At 41.3% G+C, this 23,987-nt stretch overlaps 1 protein-coding gene and 1 long non-coding RNA gene across 2 annotated transcripts; one reads left to right on the top strand and one right to left on the bottom strand.

The window, feature by feature from the left end:
* Positions 1,210-20,907, bottom strand: LOC110397865. Its single transcript, XR_002438020.1, has 3 exons — positions 19,429-20,907; positions 8,515-8,606; positions 1,210-4,050 (listed from the first exon to the last, which is right to left on the bottom strand). It is a non-coding gene; the product is annotated as an uncharacterized LOC110397865 (long non-coding RNA).
* GRPEL1 (GrpE like 1, mitochondrial) lies at positions 18,119-23,903 on the top strand. The gene is made up of 4 exons (XM_021394802.1): positions 18,119-18,274; positions 18,902-19,070; positions 20,914-20,995; positions 23,297-23,903. Exons 1-4 carry the CDS (start codon positions 18,204-18,206, stop codon positions 23,641-23,643), a joined length of 669 nt encoding a protein of 222 aa, XP_021250477.1. The 5' UTR covers positions 18,119-18,203; the 3' UTR covers positions 23,644-23,903.

Here is a 23,987-nt window from a genome sequence, read left to right as displayed (position 1 = left end):
GTTCTTATTGTTGCATTTTCCATTGTGTTACACACTTAAATGTGCTTTCTGTGGGGGGGGAAAAAAAAACCCAGAGAAAACAAAGTGTGACCTCTCTTTCTTCATTCTCTTGTATCGCATAATATCACCCATGGAAAGGCCAAAGAAAGTTCCAGAATTACGTGCATAGGTATTTCTTTTTCTACTAACATAACAATTAGCTATGTTATTTTAACATAACACAAATGTTTCAAAAAAGAAAAAGTGATAAATTACATTTCATAATCATCTTCTTACTTAACTATTTCTTAAGTGTCACCCTGTACAACAGTTATATTCCATAACACACACTGAACAAACCAAAACAATCCTTCAACAATGTAAATGCTGTCTTTGATAAAGAAGCCAAGTTATTCTGTCTACTTATTAATCTATTTTGTGTATAGCATTAAGCTGTAGATCTGTTTTTCTAGGGTCATCACAAGTCAGGAATTTTCAGTCATAGAATTTTGTTGGAAGAGACCTCTTAACTATTTAGTCAAGACTAAACAATATCCCTTTAATTTCTAAAGTATTTAAAGTTCTTCTGAAGCTACATCATAATATCAACCATTGCAAAACCAGCTACTGTTACCATAGGTAGCAACTTAGCAACAGCATTGAGCCAGGAGCTGCAATACTCTCTCTTTTCATAGACTTCAAGCAGTCTTGCTATTTTCCTCTCTTGCATGCACTCTAATCCAGCTTAAAAAGAACAGAACTAGAAGCAGCAACGATGTATTTTAACAGAAATACACTACTTGGGTGATCTCAGCTTGTGACGTACAGAACTATATCATTAACTTTCACACAATAGTCCATTAGAAGTTCTCCATATATGTAGAAATACTTATTCCCTGCTGCCTTTTCCAGGGATTTTGAGTCCTCTCAAGCAGATAGGCACCATGAGACCCCAAAACCTAGCAACCTCAAGTCCTGTGATTTATCCTCAAGACCAGTGCTACCTTTCTAGGCGCATGTAACTACAAATCACTCTTAGATCACATCTTGGAACTTCATTATCAGATGAGCAGGGGCAGAAATAAATTTCAAAGCTTTGAGCCACCTGCTATATGTTTATAGTTGCTCTATCAGAGCCAAGCTGAGAAAGTGACAAGTTAATATAAACTTGCACCTAGCATTTATTCTGGAAACAATACTTATAAGTTAAATAACAGCTTTATAGCCTCAGTAGGTAAGAATCCTTTCTGTCAAAAAAAAAAAAGAAAGAAAAAGATTCTGACACATCAATGTATTTTTAAAAGCTTCCGCCTCATCCTGATCTGTCTCAAATCTGGGCTTTATGCACTCTGTGAAAGACAAGGAAATCACAGTTCCTTCAGCCAACCACCAGAACTAGCTCAGCAGCCACTGCATGTAGGAGCAAATCCAGCAAGGGGTTGTTCCAGCCCCAATGCTACTGAAGCACCTACATTGCATCTCAGGCATACCCACTGTTACATCACCCAGGAGAAAGGAATAACAGAGTCACCTGTGGGAGATTCTTTTCCAAAAGAGAGTGAATCTGCCCCAGCTGTGGACTGGGCATTATGTTTGCTCTTTTATGTCCTCACAGGTGTCAGTAAGATGAGAATGATTTTCAGGTTTGCTGAACTCTTCATTTCAAGCTTCTCCAGTCGCCTTTGTAAAAAGCTGCCAGAAACACAAGACTACAGTGTGAGCTGGCATTTCCCTCCACTTTGGAAAAGGAAAGAAATCAAGTCGCAATACTATGCCAGGAATAATTTTAGTGGCAGTACAGTTGGCTAAAAGAGAATCTCCAGAGCTATGGCAGCAGTCCACATTGGTTATTTTTCTTAATTCTAGCTCATAAATCCTGTAAGCACTTTACATCAACTTAATTGGAAGTTGGGTTCACACTACCCTGCAGGAATTAACACCACAGAATGAACACAGTCTTCCAAGACGCGTAAGGATTTCAGCTCCATGTAAAGTCTCAGAGCTTCGTCTTTATTTTGGGGCAAGCAGAATCTTATGAGCAAATACAGATCTTCTCCCTCATCTTGCTCCATTAACTGTAACAAGGCTCTTCAGCCTCTCTCCTCACAGACTACTCTAATTCAATCCTAGGCTCCAGTCACTACTGCTAATGTTTCAATACACAGTGCAAGTTTATTTAAGCCTCTTACAGGGAGCAGTACAGCATGGAAGACTTTAATTTTCTCTCAGTATTGCACAACTAATGTAGTCTGAGGGAAATTCCAGCTGTAATACTTTGTATTTTGTACGCTGTTAATCTCAGATGGCATTTAAAAAAAAACCCAGCACTTAGATCCATACCCAATATGAGGCCAGGGCATGCTGTACATAAAACAGCTAGTGACAAACAGTTTGCAGTCCAAATAGGGAAGGAATGAGAGGGTGAAACAAACCACAGAGACCTGCAGATTAGCAGAACAACAGCATGGTCAAGTCCAGAATTCAACTCAGAGTGCCAGTTGTGTCCAGTGTGCTGGGCCCTGCTACTGCTGTGGCATTAACAGAGCCCTGTGATACTCCTAAAAGATCGATACACCCCTGCAAACCAGGGGAGCTGGCTCAAGAGCTAACCAAGACCAAAATAATCTTCTGCAAAAGCCCAGAGAGCAGCTTCTAAGCCTCATGCTTCTTCCCCATTTACTCCCAACATCTTTCCTCCATCTCAGAAGGATGTCATGTCTGCAGGTGAAGGCTTATTATAGAACGGGATAATTAGATAATAGTTTAGGTTGGGAGAGACCTCTGGAGGTCACCAAGTCCAACCTTCTCCACAAAAGAGGGCAAGTTTCAAGTGACGAACCAAGTAACAGCACCTGCAAGGACGGAGACTCTACAGTCTCTCTGAGCAACCTGTTCCAGTTTTTAAGCACCCTCACAGTAAAATAAAATAAGTCTAAGAAACTTTCCTAATGCCTCTGGACTTTCCACATAGCAACTTGTATTCACTACATCTTGTCCTTTTGCTCTGTAGTTCTTGTTCCATCCTTGCTCTAGCCCTCCTTGAGGCAGTGGAAGACCACCTGCGAGATCCTCCCTTAGCTTTCACTTGTCCAGGATAAACAAGCACGGCTCTCTCAACTTTTCCTTATGCTTTCTTAACTTTCCTTAGCTTTCCCATGCTGCAGCTCCCCAACCATCTTACTGACTTCCTGTTGGATTTGCTCCAGCTTCTTCATTCCTTGCTTGCACAGAAGGTCAAAAGCGGATACACTGCTCTATGTGGGGTCTTGTAAGTAATGAATAGAGGAGAATAACCACTTGATCTGCTGGCTACGGTCTTGATAAGGCAGACCGGTAAGCAATTTGCCTTCACTGCTCTAAGCATGTTCCTGCTGACCCACCATCTTGCTGTCCACCAGGACTCTCAAGTCTTTCTGCAGAGCTGCTTTCTAGTCAGTTGGCTTCCAGCCTGTGCTAATTTGTCTTGGCAGAATCACAGTTCTGCCTTGTGAACATTTGCCTCAAACATTGTGAGGCTTCTGCCAGCCCACTCCTCCTGAAGATGTTTAGCAGTATCAGTCCCAGCACTGATCACTTGCTGCTACCTGTCAGTTTTACTCCAAATCATTTATCAGTCCTCTTTGAGTCAACAGCCCACTTTTCCATTCTCTGTCCAATTCATGTCTCCTCCCTGTTTAAGCAGTAATTCATTGCTTACAAGACCCCGTGTAGAGCAGTGTGTCCAGTTTTGACCTCCCGTGCGAGAGAGAAAAGAAGAAGCTTTGGACACAGAGCACTGGAGGCTGTCAGAAGCTGTTTCAATGTAAACAACATCCACTGCTATTAATTCATCCACAGAGAAGTAATTTTTTTTTCTAGAAGATGACTAACTGGTCAGAATTGCTTGTCCTGGTGAGTTTGTGCTGTTCTCAGTTATCTTCTTGCTCTTTCTATGCCTGGAAAGTGGGTTTCGGCAGGACTTGCTCCATGAGGTCTTCAGGGACCGAGGTGATGCTGCCCAGCATGCAGCTCCCCAAATCCTTCTCCTTGCATTTTTGTAGACCCTCATTCATTCAGGAAACTTGTGGAAAGCTGGGTGGGAAGGAAATAATGAATAACAAGAATGAAAAGCAGCCTAGTGGAACATGAAACCACAAAATCCTTATAAGGTTTCCTGCTACTAAATAAAGCGAAGAAGGAATAAAGGAAGTATTCTGAGTATCCTGAGCTGACACCTGCTGTGCCAGTTTTCCACCTGGAATGCTATCTACAGCCAAAGTACACAGCTTTGGAAAAAGAGATATTAACTGCCAGATCTTTTCATTCGGGAGAACACTGTAATCAAGCAGCTATCTGCTCCTTCAACTCCCGTTGCAGATTGAAAGATGTTTCTCTGTCATATCTCTCTGATGTTCACAAAGAAAATTGGGAAAGATACTTAAAATTCAAGAAAGGAAACTGAACACCGGATTCTGAACTCACATGAATTTTTTTGAGAACTTCAAATCCTGTTAGTAGAGTCTGTCCTACTGCTTTCAGTATGTTAGGCTGAGTACAAGACTAACACGAAAGACGAGTCAAGACCAGTGCATATAAAGTTATCATTACAATCTGATGATGTTGGTTCCAATAGAACCAGAAAAGCAGTTTTCCTGTAGAAAACATTCTGAAACTCAAAGTTAACAACTAAATATTTGACAAACAAAACCATCTGCATTACTTCAGAAATGCTTAGGCAGAGTCTGGAGAGAGAAAAACTGGAAAACACTATAGTATCCTTCCTCGAAAAATTAAACCTGTTTATTTTAGCATAAATACAACTTCAGTGGAATATTTCTTGGAAAATCCTAAGTACATCTGAGCTGAACTACACTTAGGAGTTGCAGGGGTGTCTGTCTATGTAACATTCCTTTCTCACAGTTCAAACGGCATTTGGCACCCGTTTCCTTTGACATGCATCTTTACTAGGTCACCCTTAGTTTATCAGCTGTTTTCTCTTTTAAACCCCTTTCTGGGGTGCCAATATTTAAAGGATCAAAAAACCAGAAATCGATGGCCTGGGAGTAGCTTCTATTTTCACACACATTAGCTTAAACCTAGATCATTTCCCAGGAAGATTCAGTAACATGTACAGAATTAGTCACTTTTTAGTACAGAGCATGACATTTAAAATAACATGAGTTACCCAGGAGCCAAGCCTTATTGACTTTCCATGACATTTATTCTTCCTAATGCTTCAGTTGATTTAGAAAGCAGAACTTAGTAATTTTTGTAATGTAGCGCGCTCTCTTCTCTTCAGATCTCTCCGTGCCTTGAGTGGACTTACCAAATGATATATTGAAATATTGTGCATTAATATTTAGACAGTTTTGCATTACTTTAATCTGGCCTAGACCTATGTAGTCTGCATCTGCTTCCTTGAGTGTATGAGATTTTATATGTACATCTTTAGGTACAAAACTTTAAAATATAAACTTGCTTTTTAGCAGCTTTTTGAAACAGTTTAAGGTGTTGCTTCCCTAAAAGCTGCTTCTTGCCATCAGCTGGCTGAAAGATAGTTCCCCCTTGCATCAGAGCCATCAAGCCAGAGTGTCTGAGTTCTCCTAGTTTACTTCAGTGTAGGAGCAAAGCTCACCTTAAACATGCCAGCTATGGCTGGAGCTAAACAGGCTGATTTTGCACTGCATTGCACCAATCTGACACCTGGCAGCAGGTGTGCTAGCCTCCTGCTGAAGAGTGTATTCATTGCTTTACCCACCTTATGGCTAGTGTGTCTGTCCACCAGGACACTTTCCTCAGTGTCTATACAGATTCTAACACTGATTCAAATCCACCGGTTTAGTGCCTTTTTAAGACAAACCAAAATTGATGAAGCAGATGGACCAGTTCTTGTGCAGAAGCTGGCACCTCAGAAAGAGCTATGATAATTACTTGTAAGTTCTGCTTTAAAAACAAACAAAAGAATGTATATTTAAAAGAAATAGAATTTTTTTTTTTAAATCAACCAGCATTCCATAACCAAAATGAACTTAAGTTCTAGGTACACAGTAAATCAAAACACATGAAAGGTGAGTCTGCAATATAAACTATGTCCGTTTGGAAGGTACAGAACAACAGAAAGGCCTGGGCTGTCAGAAGCCACTACAAAGGCACAGGACACTAACAGAAGAAGTTGTACTTCAGCAGATTGCAAATCAGCAAAATCTAAGTAGATGTTCATGAGAGCAACAGAAAGGAAAGAAGCCTTCAGAATCACTTCTGAAATGCTTCAAGGAGAAAAGCACACAGCACAGTGAAGGAAGCATGGAGGAGTGACAGGCACCCAAACACAACTGTCCTAACTCCTGTTCTTGTGAACGCATTACAAGATTTCAGCCTATACAAAGAATCTGAGAGGACTATGCTTTATAAAGCATCAGCTGGAAGAACCAGAGACATTGAACTACCTGAAGTATTTATCTGTATTCAAAAAAGAAAAAATAACACAAGAACGTGACCTAAACCAAAGAATGAGCAATGTGAAAGCATCAAAACTAGTACTGCCATCAGTAAGGTGTGCTTTATGGCAAGGTTTGCGATGCTTTTGGAGTCAGTAGAGTTTGAGGTCAAAAAGAGTCGTTGAGAGTGGTTTTATTTTTGCAATATAAAGCAGTTCCTAAGTTTTATTTCCTTTTAATATACCGGACTTCAGTCCTTTAAACAGAAGGGATCAGAAAGCTTTCCTTGAAAGTATGATGTTTTTGTAGTCTGTCATTCTTCCAGCAGCACTGTTCTAGAAAAGGGTGAATAGAGCTGTTAAATCAGTGTGTGTACATGTGACCTTCAGTATGGAGTGGTTTTTCCAGTAACCATGAAGTGTCTACAGTAGTGACAAGTTATTTTCTGAGTAATCTTGTGTGTATATATATCACAAGATGATATAAGATTTCGTGTAGTAATCTTACTCTGCTCAGTGGAGTTAGTGTGACATATGCTGCTTTGTGATATAGAACGGAGTAAAATTGAGTTTTATAATGTAAGTCCTGACAAAAATTGTAAGTGAAATAGCAGCAGCACAATGAATACAGGGCAAACAGAGCCACCATTACGGGCCTGGTAATATTTCATACACAGTCCTTGATTTTCAGAATTAATTTCACTGGGAAATTGAATGTTTGACAAGACACAGAGGTGATTTTTAAGAGGGCCATTGGCAGAAGTGACCTCAATTTAACATATTAGCTGAAGGATAGTACCTCTTATCATGCAGAATCTTCTAAAATCACTCTTCAGTGACAGCACAAAAAAAAAAAGTGGAAGTCCTAGGGCAAGACTACAACCGACCTCTTAACTTTCTGCTACAAAACTGAGAGTGTTGAGACAATTAACGATCTGTCAAAACCAGTGACTTCATAGATGAATAAAAATACACCAGGAATGGCAAGTTATGCAGAGAAATTTCTTCCACTGGACAAAACTACCACCTCCCCAAAAATACTTCTGTGAAGATCTTTTTCAACCTATGCAATTCTATGACTCTTCATCTCCCAAGAAAGAAAGAGGCTATTAGTCTTTGTTTCACAATCAAAGTATTCTACATTTCCATATCCTAACGCTGCTGTATTATCACTACAGCACATCCTTCCCAAGGGATGCTGCTTTCCACATTCTTAACCCCGTACGTAATTTTTATCACCTCAGAAGCAGGAAGATCGCCAAAGCTGCATTAACATCTCAGTTATTGGCTTCTCATGTTTTAAATTAATATTTACAATATTTGTTAAAAATTCATACCACAGCAATTCATATCATTCATGTGCTACAGATGAGACTAAGAGATTTGTTAAAAATAAGTGAAAATAAGCAGACAAAAAAGGAACCATATGCATTTCTAGACACGTGATACTTCCACAGTAGGAGAAAAAAAGTGAAGCAGCTTTACTAAAAAGTCAGATTTTCATGTCAATATAAGGAAGACTTGAACAAGAAGTGCTGGGAATAAAATATGAATTTTCTGTTAATAGATAAATTGCTCAATTGCAGTCTATACAGCCTAATAAGTAGAAATGCGATCATCTCAAAATAAAGACTGGATGTTAAATCACCGTGTAGTCCTAGTCCTACATAATTCTTACTCTCCACTATTTCTTTCTGACACACATTTCATGAAATGAGAAGCATTGGAAAAACTCCCATCATCCTATTTTCTCTCTCTCTTTTTTTTTTTAAATAACCACAACATATTCTGATACAACAATAAAAACTTAATTATTTGAAAAAAGTCAAAGCCTCTCCCCCACCTTCTTCACCATGATTTCCAGATACCACGTAGAAGATATCAAACTTGAACATCTCCTGCGTTCTAACCCTGATTTGTTTCTATAGAAGGCTTCTGCCTAATCAGGGGTGCGATGAAGAATTTCAAACTAAGCTACAGGATGTAGAAGAGCATCCTCCTCTGAGGCAACAAAAAAGCTTATCTCATCCAACTGAAAGCCACGGATTTAAGTTACTGTGCTCTTCCGTCTGTGCTGCCTATAACCATATAAACAGATGTAGAAGTAAACACGTTTTTACCTGTATGTTTGTATTCAACTGAAGGGAAGAAACCCACTGGAGCGTAGCGTGTCCTGGAACAGCAATACCATCGGAGCAGGTCACTCTCATGCCTAGCAGAATAACACCACTGATTTCAGAAAAATTACAGCAAGGATAAATATAGCTCTGCATAATGAAAGTGAGAAAATGTACTGCAGCTGAAAAATTGTCTGTACCCTATCTTCTCTAAGTAGGAATAAAATATCCGAGGATGAATTCTCAGTATGACTTATATTTACTTATTTTTGTTCTTGATGCCAGTCAGTTTTCTCATTAAACCTAAAGAGTTTTATTTTCGACATGGTTCAAGTACGAGGTAAACATTTATGGTTAAATCATATAAATCAACCTTATCTTCTTCTTAATAAACAGGGACAAATACACCAACTTTGATGTAACTAAAAGGAGATAAAAACTAGGACATGGGATCTTTGCAATGCCATTACTGGCACTGCATGTTTTCCAGGCACCAGGTTAGCCTGACCATTAGATATATTTGTGCATGTACTATACTTATGCTTTGTCTTTGAATATCAAAAAAGCAGTTTTTCATTACGAGTGTGACTTAACACTGGGACAGGTTGTCCCAAGACACTGTACAGTCTCTCTTCTTGGAGATATTCAGAAGCCACCTGGACATGCTCTCAGACAACCAGCCTCAAAACAGGCACTGGACAAGATGACCTTCAGAGGTCCAATATAAAATCAATCTGTGGTCTTTGGATCCAGGCTCTTAACAAGTATCCCAAGCTTTTTTAGGCCAATGTTTTGTCTAAGGTTTGTGTCCTGAGGCTGCCTTAGGGTTCAAAGAAAGAAGAACATCCTGGTTCATAGTTAGGAATTCAACAGTAGACACAGGAATGCACTCAGATATCTGAAATTGAGGTCATCTGATTCACACTTCTGGCCAGCTCAGCGGACAGAGCCCAAAACAAGACAGAATATCTCCTGAAAGAGGTGAGTAAGCCAACAGACAAGAAGCACAGTTGCATGAGTGAGGCAGATGAGAGCACAGCCAGTGAGAACAGACTGAACACCAGAAGACAGAGCCAAGCAAAGGCTTAAGGATCAGTCTGGAAGGCAAATGGGAAGGGTATAAATAACTTAACCAAGAGCCAAGCTTCACCAATGGAACACAATGAAATGTGACACTTCACTTACACCTTGATCCTTTGTAGGTCAAAACATTGCTAGGTTTAATAAAGGTATTACTGTTTCCAGGCTAACGTATTGCATATCATCTCAACTCCTCTGCTCCAAGTGATCTCCTCTTCCAGAAAGAAACGTAATAAATTTCACAGAAATACAGGAGTTCAAATAAAGGGCACTTACAGGGCAAATGGAGGAATGCTAGAAATGATAATCCAGAAAGTCCCCAAGCAGACTGAGATTTCACCATAAAGCACAAAATTTTCTAGAAGAAAATTCAAACGATTCTACAGGAGCAAGTTTCTCTAAAACAGATTTATATTTATGTAGGGTACAAATTTCTCTGACCTAGAATTTCACCTAAACATTCAATGAAAACACATCATGAATAGCAAGCAAAATATGATGATATGCAACTCCTGCAAAATGCAGTCTTAGAGCAATCAGACTGATAGAAATTTTCTGGAACTGCAAGTGAAAAACATACATAGAATCATAGAATCAGCTAGGTTGGAAAAGACCTACAAGATCACCCAGTCCAACCATGCACCTACCACCAACATAACCCCACTAAACCAGGTCTCTCAACGCTATATCTAAACGTTTCTTGAACACCTGAGGGCATGAGGGACATGAGGGCTAAAATATGTATGTGCACACATAAGCGATCAGAGGCAGAACTTCAGCCACTCATTTTTTTCTGTTGTTGCACATAACTTACATAAAATTTATTTGGAGTTTAAAATACTGGTATGTCAACTTGATACATGACATTAGCACTAACTGAGTAAGAGAAGATGCAGATACAGTCAGAGTGGATTTACAGCTTGCACAGCGTTTACCCCTCTCTGGGGTCAGGCCCATCTATTATGGCACGCACTGTTTCTGGCCAGGATGGAGTTATTTTTTCACATAAATCTAAAACACAGCAGCATGCAGGTTGCTAACTAAAACAGCACTGATAACACACCAGCGCTTTAGCTATCACTGAAAAGTACTTGCACAGCATCAAGACCATCTCCATTTTTCACTCTGCTCCCCAAACAGGTAGGCTGAGGACAGGGAGGGGAATGGGAAAAGACTTGACTGGAACAGTCTGTCTGTCATGCCATATTCTGTGTTTAGAAATAAAAGTAAGGAGGGTTCTTTTCGCAGTAGTCTCTTTTCAGAAATCAGCTGGGCATCAGTCTGCTCATGAAAGCTGGCAATTGTCTTTCCATCACTTGTGGTTTAATTTTTTCCTTCACTTGAACTGTCTTTTATCTCAACCCATGAGTTGTTCTTGCTTCCTGCCCTTCTGATTCTCTCCCCCACCCCACTGCAGGGGGAAAGCGAGCAAGCAGGTGGTGGGTGCTTAGGTGCTGGCCAGGGTCGTCCCACCACATTGTGGGAACAGAGGAAGATAAATGTGTGCTGTCTCTCCTATTTAGTGACTCTGCCTGGAAAGGTGACACTGCCTTAAGTCATCGCCTAACTTCTATCAGCACTCTGCACTTACTGATCTGGAGAGCCCTTAACAAAGGCAAGCAAAGTCTGAAAAGCATAAAGCTGGGTAAACCTGTTTGCTCTTTTAGAATTGCTCCCAATTGGAAATGTATTTCTTACAAAACAGGAGAAGTAATAAGGATATTGCCATTAATGCCTAACTATTTCCTGTGCTATGTTCTTGCCTGACCTTGCTTGGAGCTGCGCTGGCCAATTGCTTGCGTGATCTACATATTATAGCTGGAGTTCATGGAAATGTTGGCACTTACACAATTATTTGCAATGCAGACAAGTAGAACAGAGCCTCTGAGTCTGTCACACAGTCTTCTGTCAGAAGAGTACAGCATCAACTTTACAGCTCTGCTATCTATCTCTGAAGCCTCAAGCTGTTGTTTGTACACATTTACTCACTTGGTAGCGCACCAAGGTATTAACAATTGTTACTGAAAGACAATAACCAACAGTCCAAAACATCTCCTTCTGTTCATAACAAAAGAAAAGCTGTTGAGTCAATGCGTAGACAGTGGCTAACATGTCTGCAGAGAAGCATACAGCTCTGAGACACAAACTGCCTCACATACTAGTTGCTTTCCAGTACAACCAGCTGAGAGCTCATTAGCATGACTTACTGGACCATGGCATGCAGGCAGGTTTTCTAGCAGACACAGAATTCTTTGGTACTTCCAGACTACTGTCAGGGTTCAACTCCTACAAAGTTAGTCAGTGGATCTGTCCTACACAGCACGCATCATTGCAATGATTGTACAGATATACACTTCAGTTTATGTGCACAACAAAGAATTAGGAAGATTAACACATGAACAGTTCATAACTGCAACAGAGTCTTAGAGACATTTTTCCTAAGTATTTATCCCATTTTACTTAAAATTGACTCCAGGATAACTTCTTATTTCCCTCCGCTCCTTCAAACTTGCATGCCTCATTCCAAGGAAGAAGTGGATTTTTATAGCTATAACATGACAGCAATTTTATTCAATAAGACTTTGCTAGCCAAGACACTTGGGAGTAGTAGAAGAGTAATAAACACGTATTTTAAAAGACACAATAGAAATATTATTTTAAAACTAGACTAAAAATACAAATTAAGCAAGCAGAAAACTACAAGATTATTCAGAAAAAAAAGCCATAAGCTCTTTGAAATGGAGGAGCCTGTTTTGTTCAGTAATAAAGATGAATTAAAAGAGAATTCACAGGGGTCTTCCACCTTAGTGCTTTACTGCAGCATAAGCATAATTATCAGTCAACACTAATATCATGAACATATGCATCTCTACAAATGAACACAATGCAGATGAAGCAAGGTTTAATATCACAAAGGTGAAGGTGTTCTCAGTCACAAATAACAGAAGACATTAGGTAAGGACAGCCTGAGCAAAACCTGAGAACAAATGAGCAGAGACGGAAGCGGTGTGGTAAGGAGGCTCCTCCACTTCAAACTGAGCAAACATGGTGATGGCAAGTACAGAGCAATAGGTAGAGAGGAAGGAAAAAGGAGATAAACAACAAATATCAAAGGACCAGCAACAGATTTTATGGCAGTGAGAAGCAGCATCTCCAGTCAGGTCAGAGAATGACAGCGCTGAGACCAGCAGCAGGAGCTGGTAGTGGAGTCAGAGGGAAAGACCACGTGGTTTAAGTGACAGCAGCAGAACTCCTATTTAACTCCTAGCATAGAAACTCTTCCTGGTATTTTATTTTATAAACACCTAGCACAAGAGCTGAACCAATAATTTTCAGCTGGTCTCTGACTGATTAGTAACATATTAACCTGCAGTGATTCATAAATCTGAGGTGACCTTTAAAGCAGTGGTGAAAGTCCTTTGCATGACGATTATTGCAGAACCTAAAGCAGCCACACAAGCTTCAAGTACTGTGGATGTATAACAACGGCTTTCATTCAGTTCTGCCTGTACCTGCCTGGCACAGCTTTTATATCTAAGTAAATTTCAGTATACTGTAGATACCACATATAGATAGCCATGCCACAGACATCAATGACACAACTCAAGAGATTTTGAGGAAAATCTAATGCCACTCCTCTTGAAAGTCACCAGTCTAACTTTAATGATAAGAGCTCTTCTAACAAAGTTGAAGTTGTGCGTTCACAGACGCTTGTGGGAAGGAAGCAAAGAGCAAAGCCCTCATTTGGAGACAGGTTTAAATCCAAGTTCAGAGATCGTAGCTTCTACCAAAAACAAACAAACAAACAAACAAAACCACCAAGAGGGCATTAGGTAGATTTCATATATATGGAAATTCCGGGGTTTGGAAGCCTTTTGTTCCTTCCCCCTCCAGCTATTTTTAGCTGGACTCTTTCTCTCCTGTCTAGCCAGACCCACCTCGCTAGATTAGGACTGAATGGAGAATAGTAATTGTCCCACAGGAGCGTTCATGCACTCATTAATTACTCATTGAAACACAATTAAAAGTTCTTGCTTTCTAAAGGAGCTGGACAAAAGCAGCAGACAACCTCTTTAAATTTTGCTTTACGCTTCTTGTCTTCATAGCTCTTCAACAGACTTGCACAGCATCAGCAGAATGAGCGTTCCCCTTTTGTCAAGCAGTTTGATGCAGGAAGAACAGCCTGCCAATGAGATTGCGAATTACAGCACTAAAACACCATGTCTAAACAGAGCTCCCTGCACTGGCATGCACCATACAGTTTAACCTCTTGTCAGTTATTTGAAAAAATATGTAAAAAGCAAGGGAGAAACATTTGCACAAGTCCTGGTCGAGCAATAAACAGCCAGGCCTCAGGCTTTTACAGCACTGCTGGCAGCCTATGTGCCTAGCACCTGGCTTGGCAGCCCTTCACCACGCCACACTCCCTTTGACTAATACAAACCACTGGTACACAGCACAGCAGAAATGGGCCCACAGGAACTAATTCATCAAACCTCAAAGAAAAATTAAGAAAGGAAGAAAGAAAAATGTAGATCTCAACGTCCAAATACCATTCAGTAATAGCATTTCTGCTGTTATGCTTTGTGCAGAAATGGACACCAACAACTTCTGTCCTCTTGGCAAAACCTGAATGTAACAGAAGAGAGAGAAGAGACCAGGCTAACACAGCTGACCTCTTCCGTCACCTTGGTCTGTTAAGCTGAAAGATAACAATTTTTTTTAAAGAAAAATATTAAGAAAGTCAATGGAACCACACTAAGAGTTTATGAGAACAACAATTGATTGAAAACCCTTCTCCCAGAGCTCAATAATTTTGTCTCAAGGTGTAAAGCCACAACAGCATGATAAAAGATTGCTTTTGTGCATTAGGACCAGCTTGGTTCTAGCTGCTAACTGGTTGCTTTCTTAAGAAAGAAGACAGAGGAAGCTTGATTGACACTTTTTCCACTTACTGCCAGGAGTGTTACGAGGCATATATACCTATGTCCCTGATAACGAGAGCTGAAAGAACAAACCATAATAGACAGCCAAATTTGCAAATCCTTGGGATAACAAATGACTTATGCAGGAATATCACAATAAATTTGCTCTGAAGTTGTTGCATGCTGCTTTGGGGTAGGATCTCTTCACTGTCCTCCTAGGAACAGAACTTCTGTTATTCTAAATTGCTCTAATTAGCTCTCTTCAGAGCCCTGAGGCTGTTGCTATTAGATTTTCAGCACAGCGACAACCTTCTCCAGGCAACAAGATAGTTATAAAATGTACCTTTCAAATTAGTTAGCAAAAAGCTATGGGAACTCAAAGGGTAATCTATAACCAGGATAAGATGTATGATTCTGTTCTTTCAGCCTATGGAGAAACTAGGCAGAGAGTAGGTGTTATACATTCTCTCTCGGGAGAGATTTCTTTCAATGTTTGCATTAAAAATTATGAATTTGGGACACATACTAACCATCTTAGTAGTGTTCTCATTAAAAGGAAGGAAGGCTATCCCCCCCCCCAAAACACATCTGCATCTCTCTACCTGGAATTTAAAGTCTCTGGATGCAAGTAACAGCCTAATCTTTATCGTCCTCTTCTGTCTGAGACATTTCCAGGGTGTTGCTGTGCCTCATACTCAATAATCCCTATCAAAATTTTTTTTTTTTAAAATATTCTGTATGAAAGAATCTGTCCCCTCAACGTTACACTAAAAATGCTATACTTACGATCTCTTTTTTTGAAATCTTTCCCAAAGGGCTCAGGTTTGAAAAACAAGTTTGATTTCACCACTGAAAAGTTCAGTAAAGTCTTACAGCTAAATTAACATATTTTAATTTGATTTCGTTATTTCCTGATAACTAGCTTGAAAGGTCACTGCTAGAATATTTACCAAGATTATTTCTTTTCTTCATTCCACTTGCTCCCACCACAGTTCAATATTTGTTTCTGATCAGGCTGACATATAACATATCTGATCAGGGAAGATATGATACCCTTTCGCTTTTAGCCTGAAAACATTAATAATAGAGCTCATATTTGAAACACAAACTAAATGGCGTTCTGCCTGCTGGTTGAATATCAATAGATAATATCTTAGCATTCAGAGAAAGGACCAGTATTTCTTCAAAGAAACAGAAATGCCCTAATTTTTCATTTAACTTTTCAAGCACAGATCTCACATTTATACCATTTTTCACCTCAAAAGATTACAAGCTTCTTTACTATACATTTAATGTTAATAATAAAAAAAAGAGCCTTATCATTCCTTTGACATTTTGAATTCTCAAAATAGCACAGAAGTTCCCTTTGGCACTGTAACAACTTTCTAGCAATGTATAGAGAGATTACTATCCTTAATTTGTAGGTGTGTGGAAATGGGGTTGAGTAACTGCACGAGGCTACAAAGTGAATCATGAGAGGAATCAGGAATTAAGTCCAGACTACCCAAGTCAATTGCCGGACTGCACTAAATATAACCACTTTTAACCACACCAAGCTGAAAAGCAGCAACTGCTTAATGTTAACATTTTAGAATTCAGAATAAGCATTGCTTATCATCAAACAATATTAAAACACCGTATTTATGTGAAAAGCAGAAGACTGCTTTATATGGAAAGGACTACTCAGGAACAGCACTAGGCTTGCAATTGCACATCTGTGGCTGCCAGACAGGCCAAGCAGCAGGTGCTGTATTCTCCTCAGTTGAGTATTAACATTTATAAACACAAAACAAGCCACTAGGTGGCACTACAATTAAAACAGAACAGACTGCAACGAAGTCAGAATAAAGCATGGACAAGTAATTTCTTCAGTCAAAACGCCTTCCAAAGTGGGACAGTACTTATGGCCAACATCAGTCACAAAGCAAACAAGCTCTGGATAACTCTGCACACTTATCTGTAGCACTGCAGATGCTGTTCGGTCCTAGACCCATCAGAATCTGGGCTAACTGTGGGCTTTTCTTGACAGCTCATCAAGTTGAGAAAAATCACAACAAAATTCACTTTCACTACGGATTATTTTGAAAATTTGCTTGCAAAAGGCCTGTGAACAATCATTTTGGGCAAATGGGTCTTAATACAGGAATTAACTTATTTCAAAAGTCTTGAACATAACATATTAATCACTGGGTAAACCAAGATATACTGGCAGTGGGCTTTTCTCAGCCTTCTGTTATTAATTTCCTAATCAATCATTAATTGAGCACAGCTTCCAGAGATGGTAGGCAGCAGAGAACGAAGAAAGGGTAAATAGGAAGCAACTTGCTAAGGGTTTCAGGAAAGCTCAACAGACAGGGGAAATGAGACAGGCAGACTGATTGTTCAGTGCTGAAAGGAACAAGTAATCTTTTCAGGCAGCATTTTAGAAGCCTCAGATCTAAAGACCTAGTTACCTTTTTTGTCTCATTTCTTAACGGCTTTCAGTGTATAACCTCCTTTATGGCTATTCCCATTTTTCTCCTTGTTCTCTCAGATCTTTCCACAGCATTACTGACAACGTCACCAGGTTTCCTCAATTACATCTTTAAGCATTATAAGGATGAAGTTTGGGATTTGTGGCTTATCTACTTGCCAAAAAGCAGCAGGCAGCCACTGACAGGACTAGAGCCACGCTGGCTCTGCAATCTCATTCTTTGCTTTGTTCTGTTGTAGGCAAGCTGTTGTGCTTTATCAGTGTCACATCATAAACCAGTGATCACCAGAATGCAAAACCATTTGCTTCATTCTCATTGAGATGTTGTGACCCAAAGGTGTTATCGGCATGCCTCTTGCTCTTCTAAAGCTCAAGAGGAGAAACAGACATATAGGTGACTGCCAGAGACAACGGGACTCCTTGGAATATAACAATGATCATGAGACCAAAGGCCCAGTATGTCACGCATCCTTTCTGCAGAGACCACGAGGCAGGACACCACAGGCACGCAAACCCTGCTCCACAGAGGCTGTGCTGAAGCCTGAGTTAGCTGAGCAAGGTCCTAACTTCTGCAGGATTCTCACGTGGCAAGCTGGATGGTTCTTCTGTGGGTTCTTTTTAGTAATGCTGTCATTATACAGCTGAACAGCTGAATATATAATTTATTGAATTCGCATTAAGGTACTCGCAGCTCCTTCATCCTCAGGACATACTTTGGAAATGCATGCAGAAATCAGGCCTAACAGCTGGGACATGTGCATCCGTGAAAAAATCTAGCAAAGTTCTGGGACCACACAATATATATGTGACTTTTCTCTTTTCTTTTAAAGTGATAATCGCAAACTAATTGATAGCACTGATGAAGTTAACCCAGGTATCACCGTGTAGGATTTGTGTCTCTCAGTTACGCGGGCACATATGGGTGCCAGCCCCACAGAGGGCTGACCAGGACAGCGCCAGCCCTCACAGCGCACAAAATGGCCCCCAGGGCGCCCTCAGGCAGCACCTCCCGCCGCAGGGGGGCAGAATAGAACTCCCCACACGAAGCTCCCTGCCGCGGCCCGGAAGGGCCGTACGTCCCACCCACCTCCTCACCTCACCGTGCTCATCCTCCTCGCGGATTGGCTTTTGGCCGCGTCACTCCAAAACTATCCTCTCGCTGATTGGTAAGTGTGCAGGTGGGCGGGCGGAGCGGCGCTGGGCAGGAAGGCGCTATGGCGGCGGTAGCGCAGTGCGTGCGGGGCGCGCTCCGCTCACGGACCCCGCTGCTGAGCCTGGCACTGAGGTGAGCGCGTCGCCGCCGCCGGGCCGGGCGCGTCGCTAGGGGCCGGGCTCGTGGCCTTTGGTGAGCGGGGCCCAGCCCCTCGCCCTCCGACCCGCCGCTCTGTGGGGAAAGGGCCCGAGCCCGCCGTGCAGCCCCGAGAGGCGGCTTGCTTGGGGCGTTGGGCCGGCTCTGTCTCAGAAGTGCCTCAGGGACCCTCTTGGAGTCCGACCTGGGCTTGCTGTAAGGGCCGAGCTGCGGTGCGGCTCCTGCTGTCCCCGGCGGGCCTCGTGCGGCTCTTGCATGCGGTTGCATCACGCGGACTGCGTGTGCCTCCCAGGGGAGTGCTGCAGTGAAGCGGGGCCCTGTGCCCTGTAGCATAGGCTGGAGGGAAGGGGCACTCACGAGCTGCTGCCGGTCGGTATCTTGCAGCCGAGTTGTTGTTCACAACAGTTAAGATGAGCTAAAATCAGTTCCTTTGATGGAATAGTCTGCAGATGGATTCCACAGTTCTAGAACTGTTAATCTTTGCTTTGATGTGTTTGTTGTGGATGTTGATTTGTCAGTTAAAGTGTCTGGTATGTCCAGAAAGCACTAATGTCTTACAAAGTAAGTGGTTGATTAATACCCTCCACTTGTTTTTTGCCGTAGGACCTCTCCACGACTGCTTTGCGTGGCGACACAGCAGAAGAACACTGGCCAGAACTTGGAGGAGGACCAGGGTCAGAGCCACAATGAGCAGAAGGCTGAACCCAGCGCTGCTGGAAGATCGTTAGCTGAGGAAAAGGCCAAACTGGAAGAGCAGCTCAAGGAAGTTACTGTAAGTGGCTTCTGCTCAATTCATTTGCATACCTTCCGGGCTGCATACCTAAGTCTTGATTTTAGGTTCTTAGTGCATAGTCTGAACACAGTAGTCTAACTGCTGTTTAACTGATGGATAAAGAGCTGTAATTAAGTAATTTCCCAAAACATGAAAGAGTGGATGTATTGCAAGACCTGAAACGTATCCCATCCTTCTCCAGAACAAGAACTTTAGGCAGTTTCATTCTGGACGGAATCTTGTTTAACCTGTGTTGGTCCTTAGAGGAAGGGAAACTGCTTCTGATAAGTTTTTTGCAATACTAGATAAAGTAGCATTAGGAATATCAGTAAGTGTATATAGCAAAAAACTGACTCACCTGACTGGTGATAGGGTCTCTGGCTATAGAACAGTCCTTTTCAGGAAGCAGCCTTCATCCAGAAGATGTTCCCTCTTCAGAGGCTGGCCCTTAAATGAGCCCCTCCTGTCTCATGGGAGGCACAGGTGAATTACTTGCACCCGTGCTTCCTGGGACAGCCACCCCCCCCTTTGCCAGGTGCTTGGTCATCAGTTCAGGCTGTGATGTTATAGTTCCCCTACAACCTGGAAATTTGTTCCTTAGTTTCACTGACTTCAGGCCGCTTGGATTTTTGCTCAGTGGAGGTATAATTCTTTGAAGCTCATTTAAGAGTTAGAATGAATCTTGTACATATGTATGTGGGATAAGAGTAGGTATTCTGAAAACAGCCGCTGACTTTTCCAAAGGTTGGGGTTAACGATTCTTAGCTTTTATATAATACTGTACTTATTACATGCTTACACAGTGGGAGTTTGAACCCATCTCTGTTGGAGATGACTTTAAACAGAAGACTAACATGTCGTGTTGTGTTCCCACTGTCTGGCCTAATGAATCTTGCATTCTCTCTCATGCATGACTTAACAGAATGAATAGTGCCCTGAGAGGTGGGAGGTGTGGATTAAGCAAAGGCATTGCTTTTCTGGATGAGTGCTTTGTATACAATATCTTTCTAGAGCATCTGGGACTTCGAGAGATAGCCCAGAACCTTCTGTAGTAGCAGCACCTATGAATTTTAAGTGGGTTGAGATTCCTTTCTGCTGCCTTTAGGAAAGAACTGAAAGACAAAACAGAGAGGTCCTTTAACACCTCTGTTGACAGCACATGCTCCTGGCTACCTAAGGTGTCTCTCATCAGTCAACTTGTTAATGTGAAGGTCAACCTTACTGTGCATGCAGGCCCAGCAGAGTTCTGGGTTAGGTGGTGCAGCACTGTGAAGTGCCAAAGTTTGTTGAATCTAGTTCTTAATACATCTCTTGCTGCAGGACATCTTGCTAGGAACATACCTAAACTTAGCCTGATAAACAGAAGAGTTAGACTTTGTAAGGACTGAAAATCTCGGAGGACACTGTGATTTGCATGGAGAGGGAAGAGGTAGATGGAATGGTTGTGCTGAATCTTGTTTGCCAGGCTGTCAGAATACTTAATGACTTACAAAGACTTCCTATGAAGGCCTGCCAGAAAAAGCAGAAATCTTTGATTTGGAAAAATTGATGTATCTGTAATGTAGAAAATTCCCAACAGCAAACCTGTTGACAAATACTGAGCCTGGAAGCCCATCTTTGCTTCCTTTCTCTTACTTCTGTCTATGCTGAAATGAAGCAAATGTTTGCCTTTGCAAGAAGGATGCGGTGATAATTGTCATGTCTTCACATCGCCTAAATCCACTGTCTGAGAGTAATGTAACAGTACAAAATAGCATTTCTCTGTTACAGAACTTGCTTTTGAGCTATTTTCAACTGTCAACCACTCACGTTGCAATCACTTCTGTGACTTGTTTTTCTTCAGGATAAGTACAAGCGTGCCTTGGCAGATGCAGAGAACGTGAGGCAGAGAAGCCAGAAACTAGTAGAAGAGGCAAAGTTATACGGTCAGTGGAGACTCTTTGTGTTTAATCGTAAGACCCATGAATACCAACACGAAATGCAAAGCCTGGAAGACAGAGCTGACGAGCCTACAGTTTTGACAAGTTGTACTTAACAGTTATTCTGGCTACTTGGTTTTAAAAACGTCTTTGGGGGAAAGAGGTTTAAAAATGGCTCCTCACTTTGTAACAGAATTATAATGATCTCCCTTAAGATAGGGTAAGACTTAACCAATTTAAGTCAACAGTTTTGAATTTTGTTTGATTGGCGTCAGATTTCCTAAATGTACTGCATTAGGAGATGTTTCTATTATGGTCTGCAGCCTGAACTTTGCCTTTTTATGCACTCAGTCCCAAGGCGGACTGCAGAAAACAAGGGAGAGCATGGAACACGAGCTTGCTTTCTGTGTTCCTTGTTTTGTTGTTACTGATGATTGGATTCTGAGGTGCTTTATTTTGTGGAGGTTTTTGTTTGTTTTACCTTTTAGATTTGAATAACATTCCTCTTCTGTTAAAGGCCATAGCTTTCAAACAGAGGCAGTACAGTGGCAGGGAACATACAACTGTAGGCTTTGAGGAGTGCTAGAAACACACCTGCCTTCAGTAGCCAGGCCACTGACATGTGACACAGCTTTCTGACATTCAAACAATTTCTGGTTTGTGTGTAAACACTGTAGCAAAAGAGCACTGCATTCTTTTACTGCTTGACTGTCACTTTGGCTTGAAAAATTAGTTACTTTCTTTTGTTGCACTACACAGAGCTGTGTAGTTTTATTCTGAAGGCAGATGTTTGAACTTCTGCATACAGAATCTGCAGTTAATGTGTGTGGTAAGAAAAAGCATCTCTTGGTTTCATAGTACTGTACCATTCTCATGGATGTTTGAATGCTTCATCCTGAAGTTCATTTGCAAAAAGCATTGTTGGATTGATGTGCTGTGTAGTGCAGAAAGGCTTGGAGTCATCTCTGAGGCCAGAGATGTATGATAGAAAGAAATATTTAAATAAATTTTCTCATTAAAACTAAATCACCATTAATCTGTGTGACTGTAAGTTTCATTGTTCACTTGGGATTGCTTTTTTCCCTTAAGGGAAATTCATTTTTGAGACTTGAGTAAGTCCATAGAGATGCAGTGACAGCTATCTATAGAAATAACACTAAAAATATAGAAAATAAAGAGAAAATCCATTTCTGAACAAATTGCTGTCTGGTTTGATCCAGAGCACTTGACAATTGGTGTTTGGTACAGTTCATCCCTAGCCAGAGTTTTGGGTTGAATTTAAAGTTTTGCTACATTTGCTAATACTTTGGGAACTAACTGGACACTTTCAGATACAGCTCTGTAAAAAGCTCAAGTGTCTGAATAGAGTTGTGCAGTTGCTAAAGTGACGTTTCCTGAGAACTAGTTCATCCTTCTACATCTTGCACGATGCTTCTGGAGTTCCTTGTCCTCTGGTAATGTCCTCCTATCTCTTCCTGGTGAGGAGAAAAGAAGTGGATAGAGGTATGGAGCCTAACCTCGACTGAAAGAAGAAATGAGCAAGGCTGCCACCATTCAGTGCACTTTGTCCTCATCTTCCCTCTGTGACGAAATGCGTTATTCTACTGAGTTGTTTGGGGCTTTCATGATTGCTTGAGATAGTCTACCTGAAGTGAGATGAGTCCAGATTCTTCTCAGGGCGCAGGCTGCTGCTGCTGTAGGAATTACTCAGCATGAGGCACAGCTTTGGCTCGCTCTGTAAAAGTGGTTTGTAGTGGGAGGGACGGTTACGAGTTTTCATTCAAGGAAGAATCCCTGTTCATCTCTTAAGATTCCTTGTCAGTCTGTCTACAAGCTTTTTCTTCTGCAAACACTCCTAGCACCTCAGATTAAAGAGTAGGAATAGGGCAATGAAATGCTTTGGGTGATTGTCACCATGTGAGAGACAAAAGATCCATTCCTTAACATCAGGAAATGACATGAAGCCATCGGAGGGTTTTGCTAACTTTTGTTAGAGTGAACTGTTAATGTCATCTCACGTATGACATTATACATCTCATATGGCTGCTAAGTATTATGTTGAGATGCACTTCTTTCTTTTTAACACATAACTGGAGTTGGGTGTGGGTTATAAGGTACCTGTAATAGCTGAGTACAATCAAGTAAAATCTGGGAGAATATTTTATCCTGATTGTTTGTCCCTAATGAAGAGTACAGGTTATAGCTGTAGTTTTTAGTTGGTTTTCATTTTTTTTGTTGGTGGTGGTTTTTAATACTCGCTTTCCTCACGGCACTAATCTGTTCCCTCCCCTTTTCTTTCTTTTTCAGGAATTCAGAGCTTCTGTAAGGACTTGCTAGAAGTTGCAGACATTTTGGAGAAAGCAACAGAAAGCGTTCCAAAAGAAGAAATCAAGGATGAAAATCCTCACCTGAAGAGCTTATACGAAGGTCTTGTCATGACAGAAGTACAGATCCAGAAAGTGTTCAAAAAACACGGCCTGCTCAGACTGAACCCTGTCGGAGCCAAGTTCGACCCCTACGAACACGAGGCGTTGTTCCACGCTCCCATGGAAGGGAAGGAGCCTGGCACTATCGCATTAGTATCCAAGATCGGCTACAAGCTGCACGGGCGTACGCTGCGGCCTGCCCTCGTGGGTGTTGTGAAAGACGCTTAGCTGCCGAGTCAGATAATTTAAAATGCCATACAACTATTAAACAGCTGGATGGTTTTTCTCTTACGTCGTGTTTTCCTTATTCCTCTGTCCCCCGAGAGGTTTCAGTGAATGGTTGAGGTCTCCCGGTGACAAAGAAGCCAACAGATGACGTTCTGTTGCTTAGTGGCCTTCAACGGTGTTCCTTCAGCTCTCTTCTTTCAGTAATATTTGTTACAGCCATGACTACTGAAGGTACATTAAAATGAAATGAACAAAATGCTCCCAATTCTGCAATCTCGTGCTTATCGCTGCGTAAACTGAAAATCCAAGTGGCGGTTCCTTTTGCTTTGTAGAATCTAACACTG

This window comes from Numida meleagris, chromosome 4 (assembly GCF_002078875.1).
Source record: "Numida meleagris isolate 19003 breed g44 Domestic line chromosome 4, NumMel1.0, whole genome shotgun sequence".
Classification (NCBI taxonomy): domain Eukaryota; kingdom Metazoa; phylum Chordata; class Aves; order Galliformes; family Numididae; genus Numida; species Numida meleagris.
This window is presented reverse-complemented; position numbering and strand designations above follow the sequence as displayed.

What these genes read in the sequence shown, in the direction of transcription:
- GRPEL1 (XM_021394802.1), top strand. Translation starts at nt 18,204, where the DNA reads ATGGCGGCGGTAGCGCAGTGCGTGCGGGGCGCGCTCCGCTCACGGACC. An exon ending in CTGCTGAGCCTGGCACTGAG is followed by an intron (nt 18,275 to 18,901) that starts GTGAGCGCGTCG and finishes TTTTTGCCGTAG; the next exon opens with GACCTCTCCACGACTGCTTT. An exon ending in AGCAGCTCAAGGAAGTTACT is followed by an intron (nt 19,071 to 20,913) that starts GTAAGTGGCTTC and finishes GTTTTTCTTCAG; the next exon opens with GATAAGTACAAGCGTGCCTT.